The sequence below is a fragment of the Pseudorca crassidens genome, chromosome 1, assembly GCF_039906515.1.
Source record: "Pseudorca crassidens isolate mPseCra1 chromosome 1, mPseCra1.hap1, whole genome shotgun sequence".
Lineage (NCBI taxonomy): Eukaryota > Metazoa > Chordata > Mammalia > Artiodactyla > Delphinidae > Pseudorca > Pseudorca crassidens.
Window position 1 is genome coordinate 76380934 of NC_090296.1, and position 18692 is coordinate 76399625.

Genomic DNA, 18692 nt, shown 5'->3' on the forward strand with positions numbered 1-18692 from the left:
TTTTTTCTATCTCACACATATAAATGAGGAAATAAAACATATACGGACAGTTTAAAGAATAATAATAAAGCGTACACATACATACATACCAGCTTATGAAACAGGAGGTTACTAATACCCTCTGTAAGTTCCTCACCCATACTATTCCCTTCTTCTCCCAGAGGGACCACTATCTTGAATATTGTATTAATAACTGCCTTGTATTTCTTTATAATTTTATAAAGAAAATTAAATTATTTATTATAAAGAAAAAAATTTATTTCAGTGTATAATTATACGTCAGTGTGTATTCATTTTCTGATCAATGGACATTTATGTTGTTTCCATTTTTTATTCTTATGAACAACGCTACTATGAACATTCTGATAAATGTCTCTTGGTACATATATGCAAAAATCCCTGAAAATTTTATATCTAGAAAAAAAGCTGCATGTTCAATTTTACTAGATAATGCCAAGATTTTTTCCAAAGCGATGGTACCATTTATACACCCATGGGCAGTGCATAAAGTGCCCTATCTTTGAAATAAAACTTACAGAAGTGAAATGAAGTGAAAGTAGAATTAATAGTAGCTATGAATAGGACTGAGGGGTGGGAGAGTACGAACAAAGTTACAAAAGCATCTTAAGGTGAGTGGGGAAGAAGCGCTAGTGGGGCCATGCCCTTTCCTTTTATTTTTTTTAATTAAAAAATATATATTTATTTATTTGGTTGTGTCAGGTCTTAGTTGCAGCAGGCAGGCTCCTTAGTTGCAGCTCATGGGCTCCTTAGTTGTGGCATGCAAACTCTTAGTTGCAACACGCATGTGGGATCTAGTTCCCAGACCAGGGATCAAACCTGGGCCCCCTGCATTGGGAGCATGGAGCCTTAACCACTGTGCCACCGGGGAAGTCCTTGCCCTTTCCTTTTAAATTGCCTACCTCTGTTTAGTGAGAGTGAAGGGCTGATCACACGGATAGAAGAATGAGACCCACTCATTTGCTCTTGGTTTTTGTTGTGGTATTTGTGGTGGTGGTATTTATCTTTACCTCCTAAACCCACACAGTAAAAATTTTATTATAAGAATATATGAATAAAACGTTGAGAAGATTGAAGAAAAGACCTGAGAGCAAAGCAGTCACTGTGAAGGCTAGCAAGACGCCCGACAATAACAGACTGAGGGTTGTTTTCATTCTAAAAGACATCCATCCTCAGGCACCGAATTTACCTTTTGACGCTGGTACCATCACAGGTATCGGGTCTATGTCTCTAACAGGGCCTTGGCTGTATTGTCCACCAGAAGATGAGATGTCGTATCATCTCCCAAGCTGTGAGAGATACCACAGGACACTAAAATAAAGGAAAAGTTCAGCCAATTACATGCAACTTTGGGATGCCTTCTGCAGGCTATACTTAAGTTGTAGCAGGAATTCCTCAACACTTTCAGGATGGTATATAACATGACATAGTCTTTTTTGTAGTGATGTGGATCACTCTACACTGAAGGGTAAGACCAAGCATTCAGTAATAATGACATTATTTCTTCAAAATGAAATCAATTTTTCTGATTATAGAATTGATGCATACCATTTTGAATCATTTTTAAAGTGTCTGCTCAGCCTGGAAGCCAATGACCATATCCTTTCTCCAGGAAATGAGCCTCTGAACCCCTCTCCACTCCATTCATACGGACTGAGTCACCAGTAACCAGTTTATAGTCTATGATCCAGTTTCCACAGTCATTGTTCATTAGACCAGGGGTAGACAACTGACCTAAGCTGGGCCAATCAGATTCTTTTCCCCAGGCATTTGGAAATGGGACTAAGAGAGTTAAATTAGCCTCTGTGAATGGCTAGGACTATTACATAAACTTGGGAGTTCTGGGATGGCCATATTCTGCTTTGTAGCCTAAATAACTCTGGAAATCCTACCTGCAGAGTCACTTCAAACCTTGGTCAACACTCTTTTTCTGAATTATAATATCCAATCTCCTGGCTTTAAATACCGTGTGTGTGTGTGTGTGTGTGTGTGTGTGTGTGTGTGTGTGTGTATACATGCTGTTGTTTCCAAAATTTTTGTCTCCAGCCCTGACCTTCAGATTTGTACATCTTCCTGAATTTTAATCATTTCCACTTGCATGACTGCTAGGTATCTCAAATTCACCTGTCTCACACAAGAATTCTAATTTCTCTCTCAAACCTGATCTCCCAGGCTTTCTCTATCTCCATAAATGGAATTACCATCCCACCATTTCCTAAAGCCTCAATTTCTCCCTTTCTGTCATCCACTAGCAAATCCTCCAGGTACCACCTAAAAATATATATCACCCTGTCTCCACAGCTACTACTCTAATTCTTGTCACCAGTGTCCCCTACCTCAACTACCATAATGTTCTCCTAATGCTCTACCCATTTTCCTCTCTCCATCCCCCTCCCACCAATTCTCCCTGAAACATCCAGAGTGCTCTTTAAAAAACAACCCAGGTCATCGCATTTCCTGCTTAAAATTGTCCAGTGGTTTTCCTTTACATTTAAAATAAAATCTAAACTCCTTACTGTAGTCAGCATGGCCTCTATGATCTGACCTTCTTCCTATTTCTCAGATCATGCTTTGTATTTCTCCTCCTCTAGCAAATAACATTCCTTGCCACTGGCCTCCTCTCTGCTCCTGGAACCAGCAAGCTCCCTCTTGCCTCAGGACTTTTGTACTTGGCTGGAATGTTCTTTCCCTTGCTCTTCACATGGCTAGTTCCTTCTTATCCTTCAGTCTCTCAGGATCTTTTCATCTGCCAAGAGGACTTTCTCCGACTTCATAACTAAAGTGAGGACTTCTTCAGTTATACTCTGTCATGTCGCCCTGTTTATTTCACTGGTAACACTTACCATATCCAGAAACTACCTTCATTTATTTACACTTATTTATTACCTCCTCTCACTAAAATATAAGGACTTTGAAAGCGGACAATTGGTTTATCTTATTTACGTTTATTTCCCAGCACTTGAACAACTCCTAGAATGTAGTAGGCACCTAATAAATATATATTGAATAAGTGAATAGGTGAATGAATAACAAGTCAAGAGAGAGAATGACACTGAGTGGCTGAGTTAAAAGGTCCTAAAAGCTTCCTATCCTTGATTTTAGTCTTTTCCAAGGCCTGTCTCTGTTCCTGCCCTTAGGTTCTGTAGGAGAGTATTATGTCCTTACAACAAATTCCCCTTTTTGCTGAAGCTAGCTTGACTTGTCAACTTACAAAGTTTGCTCACAAGCTTATTTTGAACAAGCAGAGAAATACAAAGAAGGTAAAAAAGCATGATGGAGAAATTCTATTACTGGGAGAAAACATTAACATTTTGTTGATCTATTTTCCAGACAATTTAACTTGAATTGAGTCATTCATACTCTGTTCTGTGATGTTTCACTTTTTTAAACCACAATAAGTGGAGAATATCTTTCAAATGACATAATTTTAAAGGAATCTTTACAGATTTCTATATTAAGGAAGCTGACTATCACCCAAAAGTTGATACGCTTTCATATGTTAGACAATAGTCCCAGGATAAGAACAGAACGGAAGCAACCAAGGAAACCATTTTGTTTTAACGTCAATCCTCACACTGAAAGTAGCTTTCGTAGGTCTGCTATATTACCCCACTTTCTCAGCCTCCTATCGTAGAGAAGTAAGATGAAGGGAAAGGAGGGGTGACTGCATCACAGACCTCGTCGTCTGGACCTGAAGCCATTTGCAAAAATGAAGCTGTAGTGGAGGAAGGGATGCTGTGGTTCTTTAATACCTGGACCCAGAAAAGATTGTTCTGGTTTATGACCCTTCCAAAATACACCACCAAAGCTGTATAGCACTATGGAGCCACTGGAAAGCACCACTAAAAATGGTCAGAGAAGCTCTAAGAATGAAATGGAGCCTATCAGAATGCCAGAAAAGAAAACTCAGGGGAGAATGTCAGTGAAGGTGTGATGAAGGGACATCCAAATCCAATGAATTGACCAGATTTAATCTCTCAGGAAAAAAGGAGTGGAGAGTAGATGTAAGGAAGAAGAATTTATCACTTGTTTTGCACCCAATGAAATAAAAGACAAAAAGAAATCCGTCGCAGTGGTATTGAGTTGCAGTGCACTGGGGCAATGGTAGGTGAGTGAGGGCAAAGAATTAGTCTTTAGTAGTGATTGCTGAATAAAGCCAGTATGATGACATCAAAAATTAAAATCATACAGCCAACTCCCCTTACTCTGATTTTATACTCACCTCTGATTAAAGTTGGAGAGAATGAACTGTAAATAGTGACTGTGGTCAAGAGCCTAGGAATAAGAAAGACAAGGATCCACATCTTTTGCTGTGTGACCATGGACAAGTTACTTAACCACTCTGCTTATTTTCCTTACCTATAAAATAGGGATGAAATACTCATCTCATATGGTTATGATGAGGGTGAATTGAGATAATGCCTATAAAAAATTTGCATAATGCTTGGCACTTAGTACAGGCTCCATATTAGCTAAATGCTAGCTGTTTTTTGTTGTTTTCACTGAACTAGTCTCTGGCCAATTGATAATTCTATTGCATTTATCAGTATAAGTTAATGATTTATATTATATATGTAATTATCTTGTATGTTGGTTAGTATAAGTCAGTTCTCTATAGTGTTTATATATCATGTGTCTCTTCACTAGTCTATCAGCTTTTTTTTTTTTTTTTTTTTTTTTTGCGGTACATGGGCCTCTCACTGTTGTGGCCTCTCCCGTTGCAGAGCACAGGCTCCAGACGCGCAGGCTCAGTGGCCATGGCTCACGGGCCCAGCCGCTCCGTGGCATGTGGGATCTTCCCGGACCGGGGCACGAACCCGGTCGGCAGGCGGACTCTCAACCACTGTGCCACCAGGGAAGACCCTCTATCAGCTCTTTTGAGGATATCTTTGTACCTAACAGAGTGCCTGGTATCTGCAGATACATAATAATTTTTCAACTGATGTATTATTATGATATTGGATTGTGGCAGAAATTGTTTTCCTTTTTAGAGTTGCTTTTAATAATTTTACAAAGTTTTGCATTAATTCTCCCTCACGTCCAAGAACACAGTGAAGTGAGAGCCATAATGGTGTCACTGATTTGAGGAGGAGAGAGAAAAAAGAAGAAAAATGTAAAAATCAGGTGAAAAAATCTGCTCAAAGGAATGTCAGTAGCATTTCAGTGGAGCATAGGAAATGCTGCAAAAATACTCCCATCCTCTAAAAATTCATGGATTAAGTGGGCCTATGAGTCAAAATATAGAAGTAGGGTTTTAGCTATTTTAAATTTAATATAGATTGGGAATTCAGGTCTTCCCATTACTAACTTTAACAGGCCAAACAGTCAAGTCCCTGAAAGGGGCGCTGAAATTGGGCTCCTTCAAATCTGGCGGAAGGAAGGGACAATTTGTGAATAGACTCTTAAAGAAAATAGTTTTAAAATGAGTGAGGGAACTCAGGAGGAGCCGATCTTATGTAAGAGGATAGAAGCAAAGCAGATGTAAGCATTGAGGAAAAAACTTGGAACAGAGATAAAGAGAAGCTATGGAGAAAAGTGTAGTCTCTGTAATTTTAGTGTCGGTTGTATGAATGATCAGAAAAGATGACAGGAACTCCTGGAATTTGGACTGAACTTAATTTGACAAATATTACTGAGTACCCATTTTGTGCAGCTGCTACAAGGAGAAGAAAAATAAAGCCCTCAGATTTGTGGTTACCAGAGTTGGGGGTAGGGGGGAATGGGAATTGGATGAAGACAGTCAAAAGGTACAAACTTCCAGTTATAATTTTCAGGGTTGTAATATACTATGTGAGAAATATAATTAACACTGCTGTATGTTAGATATGAAAGTTGCTAAGAGAGTAAATTTTAAGAGTTCTCATCACAAGGAAAAATGTATTTATATTTCTTTAATTCTGTATCTATATGAGATGATGGATGTTTACTAAATGTATTGTGGTCATCATTTCACAATATATGTAAGTCAAATCATTAGGCTGTACACTTTAAACTTATACACTGCTGTATGTCAATCATAACAATAAAAAACATAGTTTCCCACAAAAACAGAAAGAAAAATAAGTGAACAATTAATGAGGAGAGGAGAAATGAGAAAAGCACATACTTAACTGTAAGGTAAAATATAAAAAGTCAATCTGAGGGCTTCCCTGGTGGCGCAGTGGTTGAGAGTCCGCCTGCCGATGCAGGGGACACGGGTTTCTGCCCCGGTCCAGAAAGATCCCACATGCCGTGGAGTGGCTAGGCCGGTGAGCCATGGCCACTGAGCCTGTGCGTCTGGAGCCCGTGCTCCGCAACGGGAGAGGCCACAACAGTGAGAGGCCCGTGTACCGCAAAAAAAAAAAAAAAAAAAAAAGTCAATCTGAGAAGAACAAAGCAAAATGAAAGTGTAAAGGAAGATTGAAATTCACATTTACTTGAAGGATCAGATAAAGCTTTACGGAGGGAGGGTTGTTGGAGTCTGGGAGGGATTTTGGCAGGTGGAGATACAGAGTGTTCTATACAGACAGAGGAGAGTTTCAATAGAATCAGGGATGGGCAAAGAGCAGGGTGGTCTTCGACAGTAGCAGGTAGGCATGACAACTTTGAGAAAGAAGAGTTGTGGGAATTTAAGTGAAAGGAAGCATATTTTGGAAGATCTTGCATATAAATTAGAGGCATTGTATTCATTCTGCCAATGGGTGAGAATTACACATTTTGAGCACAAGAGCAATAGAGTTAGAGCTGTGGAAGGGCTTTAGGAAGATTCATCTGGCATAAGTGAGTTAGAGAGACTGGCAGAGAAGAACATTAGGATATTGCTGTGGTTCAGGCAAGTGGCCTTGAATTAAGAAGGATGGTGGCAGGGGGATGGAAGAGTGGGATAGATCACGAAGACACTGAGGAAGGAGAATCAAAATACTTGCCAACTAGTTGGACGTGGTATGAAGTTAAGAAGGTGACAGGATTAAACATGACCTAGTGATACTGTGTCTGGATGCCTGGGAGACAGGCACAATACAAAATGAATAAACATTTCACTCTTTTCAAAAACACCCTAAGGAAAGAAATGAAAGACTATAAATATGTATTAGATATAAACTTACAGTTCTTGCTTCCTCCAGAGAGCTCTCTCTAATTCTTTTCTCTGTTTTGATGTCCTTCAGTCCTATAGAATCCTCTTGTCCTCCTGGCTTGTTAAGAGAGGAGTTAATACAGTTCTGTTTAGCTCTTAAGATGTTAACTCTTTGCACATCAGAGCTTGAAGGCTGTGCTTTTTCCTCTATGTGTGTTGCGGTTGGAGCTAAAACATTCTTTAACATACCAACTTCTCAACTAAAACTAAAGCTGAAAACGTATTTATTTGATTTGAGATTAACAGAAATTTACTGGTGTTGGAGAATGATCTTTAAATCTCTTCCTGAAGGGCAACAACAGTGGGAGATTTTCTGGAGCCCTGAGGATCTCTTTGAAGGGAAAAAACTCTGCTCCATTGGTGGGATCAGTGTGCCTGCTCAATCCATGTGTGCCAGGACCCTCTCAAGTAAAAGAATGTATATAATCTATTTCACTGTGACCATAGTTTCCAAACCAAATATTGGGATGTAATTATGCAACAACAGAACTTGACATTTGAAAATTAGATGTTCTTAAAAATTCTGCATGCTGGTCACTGCATTCATACTATATATTGAGTGAAATATAGTCTAAATCAGTACATGAAATTCTCTTTGTTATGCACACTCAGTGTATACATTGAAAAGGAATTTCCAGGAGGGTGAGCACATGTTTAATGGGCCCTGTGTGACTTCCCTATGTCGTATAAATAAAATGAAATAAAATGAGAGAGACAATTAGGATGTATACAAATTATCCAGAACACATAAATCTCCCAGCGAAAACAGGAAAATCCAACAAAATATTTTCCCAGGTCTAAATGACAGAATTATAAAAACTGGCCTTTTCTGCACCCAAGATTGCTTCTTGCCCAAGCAATTTCTCAAGGATCTTGGGTCTTCTCTACTTTTTCGTATGATCTAACCAGAATTAGTGCTGGACAAAATTTTGAAGTAGGCCAAGTTTGTGTTGGTAATTTTGCTGTCTTTTTTCTGAATCTCTAATTTTTTAAACATTTCCTCCTACCCCTTTCAGGCAACCAGTTACCTCCTGTTTTTTCCCCTGACAGCCTCATTACACTTTAGAGTGAATTTATACCATTTGATATTTTTTCACTAGGCTTAATGTACTTCTAAATGTAGACTATAGGCTTTGTTCCATGTGGAAGGAATTTCAGTCATCAAGGAGTTGGAGGACTTCCCTGGTGGCACAGTGGTTAAGAATCCGCCTGCCAATGCAGGGGACATGGGTTGGATCCCTGGTCTGGGAAGATCACACATGCCGTGGAGCAACTAAGCCCGTGTGCCACAACTACTGAGCCTGCGCTCTAGAGCCTGCGAGCCTCAACTACTGAGCCCGAGTGCCACAACTACTGAAGCCCGCATGCCTAGAGCTCATGCTCCACAACAAGAGAAGCCACCGCAATGAGAAGCCTGCACACCACAACGAAGGGTAGCCCCCCACTCGCTGCAACTAGAGAAAGCCCGCGTGCAGCAACGAAGACTCAATGCAGCCAAAAATAAATAAATAACTTGAAAAAAAAGGAGTCGGAGATATAATAACATTCTTTTGATTACAAAAGTAACACACATTCATGGTAGACATGAACAGAAAAATAAAAAGAAAATCAAATGTATTAGTAATCCTAACACCCAGAGATAACTACGATTATCATTTTGATTTACGTATGCATAAAGGCATACATAATACTTAAAATAAAAAATAGAATCATTTATTTTCTTTTTTAAGTTTATTTTTAAAAATTTAGTAAAATACTCATAAAATTTACTATCTTAACCATTTTTAAGTGTATTTTCAATAGTGTTAAGTATTGTTAAAAAACAAAATTCAGGGCTTCCCTGGTGGCGCAGTGGTTGAGAGTCCGCCTGCCAATGCAGGGGACACGGGTTCGTGCCCCGGTCTGGGAAGATTCCACATGCCGCAGAGTGGCTAGGCCCGTGAGCCATGGCCGCTGAGCCTGTGCTCCGCAACGGGAGAGGCCACAACAGTGAGAGGCCTGTGCACCGCAAAAAAAAAAAAAAAAAAAATTCAACTTGAGTAAATTTTATACATCTTATTGGTTTTAATTCAACAATTCATGAATCAGGCAGAATTCTATCTAGCTGACAGAAAGGAGCTCTGAGGAGCTGTACAAAAAGAAAGACTTTTATAGGCAGAAGGGAGTGGGAGCAAGGGAGTTGTACTGGACAAAAGAGTGGTTGGTTATTGCATCCTTTAGGGGACGGCAGGGGTCTATCAGGTAGATTACCTAACGAGTGTGGATTAGGCAATTCTGACTGGCTGGTTTAAGATTCCATTTTGGGGACAGCTGAAACTGTAATTAAGTCAAGTCTTGGTTTGGTAACATGGGGCTTAGGATAAACAACTCCATTGTGGGCCTGTTGTCTTATTTTTAACAGTATATTCACATTGTTGTACAATCAATCTCCAGAACCTTTTTGTTTTACAAAACTGAAACTCTATGCCCATTAAACAACTCCCCATTTCCCCCTCCCCCCAGCCCTTGGCAACCACCATTCTACTTTGCTGTTTCTATGGCTTTGAGTACTCTAGGTCATTTAGTTTTAAAAAGTTTTTATTTTTCATTAACCAATATATAATTCACAATGAACATTTTAAAATATTATTAAATATTCTATTATATAATTTTAAATGGCTGCTTAATAGTCTATTCTATAAATGTATCATCAATTTAATCAATGCCCTATTGATGGGCATTTAGACGGTTTTTTATTTTTTGCCATTCTAACCATATCGCATTAAAAACCCTCATAGATAAATCCTTGCTTCCATCCACATTTATTTTTCTAAGATGAATTACTAAAAGTAGAATTGCTGAGTCAAAGAGAATGCCTACTTTTAAGGTCTTTGATACTTATTTCCAAACTGTCCAACCAACTTTCAGAAAAGTTGTACTAGTTTACACTTTTGTCAGCAGTATCCATTTCTTCTCATCTTAACATTAGGAGCATCTTTTTTTTTTTTAATACCTATTTCATAGACAAAAATACTAATTCACTGTCCTTTTAATATGCGTTTCTTTGCTTGCTAGCTGCCTTGAACTTTTAAAATATTTATTATCATTGTATATTTCTTTTAAGAGTCACTGATGTGTTAAGGATACTCGATTTTTTCATGTTTTCTATTTTGGTTATATGTCTGTTGTAAGTGTAAGTATTTTACACTCACACTTAAGAAATCTTAAAACAGATTTAAGAAAGTATTTTTTAACACCATGGAAAAGTTTTATATACTAGACCTATGCTGTCCAAAATGGTAGCCACTAGCCACATGCGGTTATTAGGTATTTGAAATGTAGTTAGTGTGACTAAGGGATTGAGTTTTTAGTGTTATTTCATTTTTTTTCCTTGTAGCTTTAAAAAAACAACTTTATTGAGGTATATTTTACACATGCCCATTTCAGGTGTAAAACACCATGAATTTTTAGAGTAACTTCACTGACTAATGCAACCATCACCATAAATCACTTTTAGTACATTTTCATTCCCCAATTTTATTTACTTTAAATTTAAAATTGAAAAAGGATACTTGATTTAGTTACTAGAAACCATACTCACACAAGCTTAATAAGGCTTTTGTTTACTTTTCAGGACTCAGATAAAAGGGAAGGGACTTTAATGATCTCTTCTCCATTGCTCAAATCTGCCATTTCAAATGCATGCCACCTTTCTTTGTGATAAATTATCCCTAATTCAGCATTTCTTCACATTCCCCAAATTTACCATTTTTTGACTCCTACTATTCTGTTTTTACCACTCCCCAGAAGGGAATGGTAGTCAGGGTTCTTTGAACAATGAGAAAGTGAGCAAGGGAGTATGTTCTAGGTTTTAGGTATCTGAATATAAATTGAGATGACAAAAAGGCAGTATTCTGAGGGTGGAGTTGTGGCATAGGTAGTAATAAAAGATAAGAATCATTCTGTTGTAAGAGTTGCCATATGATCCAGCAATCCCACTCCTGGGCATATATATGGACAAAACTATAATTCAAAAAGAAACATGCACCCCTATGTTCATAGCAGCACTATTTACAATAGTCAAGATATGGAAGCAACCTAAATGTCCACCAAAGAAGATGTGGTACATATATACAATGGAATACTACTCAGCCATAAAAAAGAATGCAATAACGCCATCTGCCGCAACATTGATGGACCTAGAGATTATCATACAAAGTGAAGTAAGTCAGAAAGAGAAACACAAATACCATATGTTATCACTTACATGTGGAATCTACAATATGACACAAATGAACTTACCTACAAAACAGAAACAGACTCACGGACGTAGAGACCAGACTTGTGGTTGCCAAGGGGGAGGGGGTGAGGGAGGGATGGACTAGGAGTTTGGGATTAGCAGATGCAAACTATTATATATAAAATGTATAAACAATAAGGTCCTAGTGCACAGCACAGGGAGCTATATTCAATATCCTGTCATAAACCATAATGGAAAAGAATATGAAAAAGAATATATATGTATGTATAACTGAATCACTTTGCTGTACAGCAGAAATTAACACATTATAAATCAACTATACTTCAATAAAATAAAGTACAGAAAAAAAAAGAATCACTCTATTGTAATGTTCCTCAGACATTAAGAAAGTTCTCCAAAATTATGTTTAAAAGCTCCCTGAGTAAATTTTATAATGGTCAGTCATATGAAAGATAATTACTATGTGAAATAAAATTTCATATTTGAAAGGATTTGGGCCAGTTCACATAGTATTTTTATAACATTTAGATGTTTGCTCAAAAGGTCAATTTCTACCATCATAGTATAATAAAATAAGCACTGATTATGAAATGTAAGACTTGTCAGCTGAAAAGCACTTTGTAAGCTGTACAAAGATTAGCTTAATGAAAAATTACCAGAGGGTAAAATCTTGTGCTTCAGAGCCAGAAGGAGAACAGATGGCAAGAGTGTTAAAGAAGGCTTAACCTGCAAGAAACCAGATTTAGGTCATTGCTGGGATGAAAATTAGAAGAGACGCAAAGAAGACAAAGGAAAAAAAAATGGAGAAAAACGTTTAGTAGGAAGGAGAAAAAAGAAACTGAGGAAATAACAAAGAAATAGAAAGTCTTCTTCAGTCATTTATTTTCACAACATTTCCTTGAAGGGGCTGGGGCCTATATTATATAGATTCCATAGTACCCTGTACTTATATTTAGTAGCACTTGATACAATTTATTATAAGCAATTGACTAATTATTCATTTAATACTTGACTCTGTTCTGAAGATCAGGGACAATCTCTATTTTGTTTACTTCTATGTTCTTGTGACCTGGCATAGTACTTGACACAATGCTTATTAAAGAGCATGTACTTTATAAATATTTGTTCTATAAATGAGTAAAATTTTTTCACCTTGGCAAATCTTACATTATTAATAACTATGTAATGGTTATATGCACACATTCTAGAATCAGACTTCCTAGAGTCAGAATCTTAGCTCCATCAAAAACTAGCTGTGCCAAAGACCTAAACGTAAGGCCAGACACTATCAAACTCTTAGAGGAAAACATAAGCAGAACACTCTATGACATAAATCACAGCAAGATCCTTTTTGACCCATCTCCTAGAGAAATGGAAATAAAAACAAAAATAAACAAATGGGACCTAATGAAGCCTAAAAGCTTTTGCACAGCAAAGGAAACCATAAACAAGACCAAAAGACAACCCTCAGAATGGGAGAAAATATTTGCAAATGAAGCAACTGACAAATGATTAATCTCCAAAATTTACAAGCAGCTCATGCCGCTCAGTAACAAAAAAAAACCCGGGCTTCCCTGGTGGCGCAGTGGTTGAGAGTCCGCCTGCCAATGCAGGGGACACGGGTTCGTGCCCCAGTCCGGGAAGATCCCACATACCGCGGAGCGGCTAGGCCTGTAAGCCATGGCCGCTGAGCCTGCACGTCCGCAGCCTGTGCTCCGCAACGGGAGAGGCCACAGCAGTGAGAGGCCCGCGTACTGCAAAACAAAACAAAACCAACAACCCAATCCAAAAATGCGCAGAAGGCCTAAATAGACATTTCTCCAAAGAAGATATACAGATTGCCAACAGACACATGAAAGAATGCTCAACATCGTTAATCATTAGAGAAATGCAAATCAAAACTACGATGAGATCTCATCTCACACTGGTCAGAATGGCCATCATCAAAAAATCTAGAAACAAGAAATGCTGGAGAGGGTGTGGAGAACAGGGAACACTCTTGCACTGTTGGTGGGAATGTAAATTGATACAGCCACTATGGAGAACAGTATGGAGGTTCCTTAAAAAACTAAAAATAGAATTACCATATGACCCAGCAATCCCACTACTGGGCATATACCCTGAGAAAACCATAATTCAAAAAGAGTCATGTACCAAAATGTGCATTGCAGCTCTATTTACAATAGCCAGGACATGGAAGCAACCTAAGTGTCCATCAACAGATGAATGGATAAAGAAGATGTGGCACATATATACAGTGGAATATCACTAAGCAATAAAAAGAAACAAAATTGAGTTATTTGTAGTGAGGTGGATGGACCTATAGTCTGTCATACAGAGTGAAGTAAGTCAGAAAGAGAAAAACAAATACCGTATGCTAACACAAATGGAATCTAAGAAAAAAAAAAAAAGGTCATGAAGAACCTAGGGGTAAGACGGGAATAAAGACACAGACCTACTAGAGAATGGACTTGAAGATATGGGGAGGGGGAAGGGTAAGCTGGGACAAAGTGAGAGAGTGGCATGGACATATATACACTACCAAACGTAAAATAGATAGCAGTGGGAAGCAGCCTCATAGCACAGGGAGATCAGCTCGGTGCTTTGTGACCACCTAGAGGGGTGGGATAGGGAGGGTGGGAGGGAGGGAGACGCAAGAGGGAAGAGATATGGGAACATATGTATATGTATAGCTGATTCACTTTGTTATAAAGCAGAAACTAACACACCATTGTAAAGCAATTATACTCCAATAAAGATGTTAAAAAACAAAAGGCAAAAAAACCCCCAAAACTAGCTGTGCCACCTTAGGCAAATGACTTAACTTCTCTGTGACTTAGTTTCCTCATCTTTAAAATGGGGATAATAAAATGCCAGATGAAAAGTGCTTCACACAGTTATATAAAAGTTATCTATTATTATTATTAACATAATGATGGCCAATAATACTTAAAACCAAATACTACCCAACCTCAAAACCACTAGATGTCATGATTCTGAATTGCTTTAATCTTTCTAATTTTTCCAAACTTTGTAGATAAAGATTTTTTGCTTACTTATTTTTTAAGCTCAGGGTTTTGGTTATTAAGAAAAAGAGATGAAAGAAGTCCCTGATTACAGATTAATGATGATAATATTCCGGTAAAAATAAGTCCATGTATACATTTTTTAAAAATCTGTAAAAATCTACACCAAATAGTTAAGAATGCATATTTTTGGAGGACAGATCACATAGAAGTTTTCACTCTTTCTGTATTTCAGTTTTTTACAATAACCACAAATTATCAGAAAAAAGCAAATGCGGGACTTCCCTGGTGGTCCAGTGGGTAAGACTCCAGGCTCCCAATGCAGGGAGCCCGGGGTTTGATCCCTGGTTGGGGAACTAGATCCCACATGTGTGCTGCAACTAAGGAAGTCCACATTCTGCAACTAAGGGGTCCGCATGCTGCAACTAAAAGATCCCGCACGCTGCAATGAAGATCCCACGTGCCACAACTAAGACCCAGTGCAGCCAAAATAAATAAATAAATATTTTTTAAAAAAGAAAGAAAAATAAGTACATAGGATATTTCCATTTGGAAAGCTTTAAAATAAAAAGAGAAAAAAACAAAACACTAGAAGCCTTGAGAAGGTGTATATCCAAAGTGACTGATAATTTTATTATCAGTGTTTAAAACCTTTTTTGCAGAATCTATGCCTGTTGGAGGACAGCAGGGGCTGCCTAGGCATAGGGTCTTGTGGAAGGGATAACACTGATAGGTAATGAGGGGCCAGTCAGGGAAGAGCTGTGAATGAAACAGTGAAAATGGAGGACTGGAATAGAGTGCTATTATAGGATTTTAGTGTGGGAGTCACACAATAAAACTGAACGCTTTCAAATGATTACCATGACAGCAGTTTGCAGGATCAGCTTGGGGGAGAGACTCAATGTGGGAGAAACAGGATGCAGTCAAAGAGTAAGGCTCTTGAAAGTGGTGTGTAATATATTTATCATGTCATTTTTCAGGTAGAATATGGTTGCCTATAGCAGATAGGTTGCCAACAGTCAGAAAGGTCTCCAAATTAGTGTAAAGAAGGATGAAGTAGCGTTGGGTATTAGAAAGCTCTGTGAAGTTTTAATCAAGTGCTTTGTCTGGATCCATCAGAGACCACCCCTCACTCTCCAGTGAAGTTGCTTATGATATCCTTGGACGATAAAGGATGTAGAGGAAGAGAAGCAATGATGATTGTACTAGTAAAGACCATTTGACTTGTTGAATGGAATAGGTAGATAATTAGGTATGCTGAGGGTGTGTAGGATGATAAATATTGAGGAAAATATTCAGCTAATAAGTTAGGTAAAAAGCAAATTAGGCATTTCATAGCTGTTGCTGCTTTTCCTTTTGTCTCCTTCCTCTTGACAGGTGGCTTAGAACTTTGAGGAGGGAAAGTTGCAGGGGATACACTATTCTGGCAATACCTCTAAGCTACATAAAGCCTTGTTCAAAGAGAATTACTTCTTGAATTAAAGACAAAAGTACAGTTTTGTTTTTTCTCTTTAGCCCAAGGTAAGGAGTTACTGTTTCTGTTTCCTTATCTCTTCCCCTACTTCCCCTCCATTACTGGAGTCTGGCTCATGGCTTTCTTTCTACATACACAGCCACCTAATAAAAGCATTCAGTTTTAGAAGTTTAAGGGTGTTTAGAGTAAGCAGAAGAGATAAAGGGACCTTCCTCCACTCCATTTCACCCACCTAAGTTTACAGAGCCTTAAAACCAGAAAGTCCTGAATGTTTATCGTCAACATGGTGCTTTGCATTCTGCCTTGTATTATGCTATTTTTGCACTTGTTTTCTCATCCTTAGTAAATTCAAGCTACCTGATGGAGGGACTGGATGTTAATTCTTCTTGTATCCTCCACTTCCACCCCATCTAGCATAGGGGTGAACTCCCTGAAAACATAAATGCTGTCTCTGAAGTACTTCCCTTGCACCAAATACAGTGTTGGTTAATAAGTAGGTCATGATAAAGATCATGCAGTAAAACTGATTTCTGGTAAAATGAATTTAAGTACTTTTCATTAACATTTTATAGACATTTTTACTCTATGAGAACAGTGAGTAATAAAACATGCTAGTGTTTATTTTTGTTTACTTAAGTCAGGAATTACATGAATTACATGTCAATCAAGCCTCACAGCATCTGGGTCCCTCTGAATAAGTGCTATATAAAATATTTAATAAAGAAAGGATAGTCTAACTGTCCTGGGAAAAGAACAATTTCCCCTGATAAATAAAAGCTAATGATTAATTACTTTAACATGAATTTCAGACACTCTGTTTAAGGTCCTAGGACATGTAATAGGAGAGAAAATAAGAATGTACATGTACAGAGAGAAATAAGAATTAAACTCTGCAATCGAAAGACATACTGGGACTTCCCTGTTGGTCCAGCGGTTAAGAATCCGCCTTTCAATGCAGGGGACGTGGGTTCGATCCCTGGTCAGGGAACTAAGATCCCACATGTCGCGGGGCAACTAAGCCCATGTGCCACAGCTACTGAGCCCGTGTGCCACAACTAGAGAGCTCGCACGGCACAATGAAGAGCCCTCATGCCACAAGGAAGGCCTGATGAAGCCAAATAAATAAATAACTTAAAAATAAAATAAAAAAAGACGTACTATCTAGAAGGGGAGAAGAGACGAGTGTAAAATTAACCACAGTGCTATGAGGTTGTTTTAAATAAACTGCAATGTGGCAATTGAGCTGAGGCTTTAAGTACTTGGAGATGTTTTCCCTCTGATTACCTGTTCTAAGTTGACAATTTGGAAAATATAGAAAAGCACAAGGAAGTGAAAAAAAAAAAGCACACGTAGTTCTCCCACCAAGAGAGAACCACTATTAACATTTTAGTATATTTTTTCTTACATGCTTTTTGGTTTTGCTTTTTAAATCTGCTTAAAGCAATATATGCATATGGCAAATAAAACAGTACAGAAAGGCATACCAACGAAAAAGGCAAAAGGTTCGCTCTCCAAATGTATGTCAAAATAAATTTCTAGGCCCAAGATGGAGTCGCTCCTGCTGGGGGCGTCACATCAGCAAACCGAAACTTCATGTTCCTGTAAAGGCTCAGTTTGACCAGAAACGCAGTACATCCAGTCAGCCAATCCTCAAACGCCATATTTCTGGGCTCTATACTTATTTCCTTGTTCCTTAATCTTTCTAAATAAGGTCATATTCCTAACCCCAGCCAATCCCGCCCTGATTGCCTTGCAGCTTCTAATGCTGCATAAAACTCTCTCTTGCTCAAACTCTCTGGGGGAGTGCTCCATGGCTTGTGAGTCACTGTACTCTTCCAACCATGGATTGTTTTCCTTTGAGTAAAGGACATTAAACTCGTTACTAAATTGTCTTAATTTTCTCCTTTGACAGGTAAGTTTCCTCGTGAACCTCTATGAAATTCAGAATTAATTCAAAACTAATGCATACAACTGTATTCACATATGCATATATTCCTTAAAATGTATACAGATGGCATCACATTCTCTAGATAGTGTTCTGCATCTTGCGTTCCCTAACTACACAAAGAAATATCTTTCATTCCTAGCACAGCTGGTCCTATTCCATTGCGTGCATGGCTGCTATAATACAACCAGAGGGACTGCAGTGCAGACGATGCCAGTAGGTGGGGGACGGGCCATTTCAGGGTGAGGGGAATTAAGGGACCAGATTTCGGGGACGGGCAGGGGAGAGCTAGCCGGATAAGCCAATTTGGTTGACATGTAGGGTATTAGTGAGATGATTTGGGGCCAGAGGATGGGTGCTGTAGTATATTCCAGGCCAGCATTTTGGACTTTCTTTACCTTTTGTGGTGGAGAGGTAAGGAAGTCAGTTGTTTTGACCGAGATATGGGTTGTCTGAAGAAGGGCTTGACAGGCTGAGAAGTGTCCAGGAAGGAGCTCTAGGGTTGGAAAAACTGCAGGGCTGGTTAGTTTTCTGGTCTTTAGTGCCCCCTCCCCACTCTAAGAAAAGTGTTTTCTTTATCCACACCGCAGGACAGAGAACTAACTCAGAGAGCTTCTCCTTTTACCTATGCCCAGGGCAAGGGCGGATCCTTCCAACCGCTAGCAAACAAAACCCAGCAAACCTTCCCCGCCCTTCCCCCCATCCGCCGCGGGAATTCCGAGATGTGGGCGGGCCTTCTACTAGGCGCTCTGAGGAGCGCAGATAGGATCCCGCGGCCGCCAATCAGACCTTCCGGATACCCGGATGTGAAGCGGTGCGCGGTACAAAGGCAAGTTTCCACCCAGCTCTCCGTCAGGTACAGTGGCCAATAAGCA

The 18692-nt window shown here is 38.8% G+C and overlaps 1 protein-coding gene across 1 annotated transcript in view; it reads right to left on the bottom strand.

Moving 5' to 3' along the window:
* Positions 1-18517, bottom strand: part of RPGRIP1 (RPGR interacting protein 1) — an 85501-nt gene extending 66984 nt beyond the window's left edge. Inside the window, 2 exon segments of the mRNA XM_067741380.1 lie at positions 1208-1329; positions 18216-18517. Coding sequence (XP_067597481.1) covers positions 1208-1226 — 19 coding nt within the window. The 5' untranslated portion in view covers positions 1227-1329; positions 18216-18517.
* Between the last annotated feature and the right edge of the window lie 175 nt (positions 18518-18692).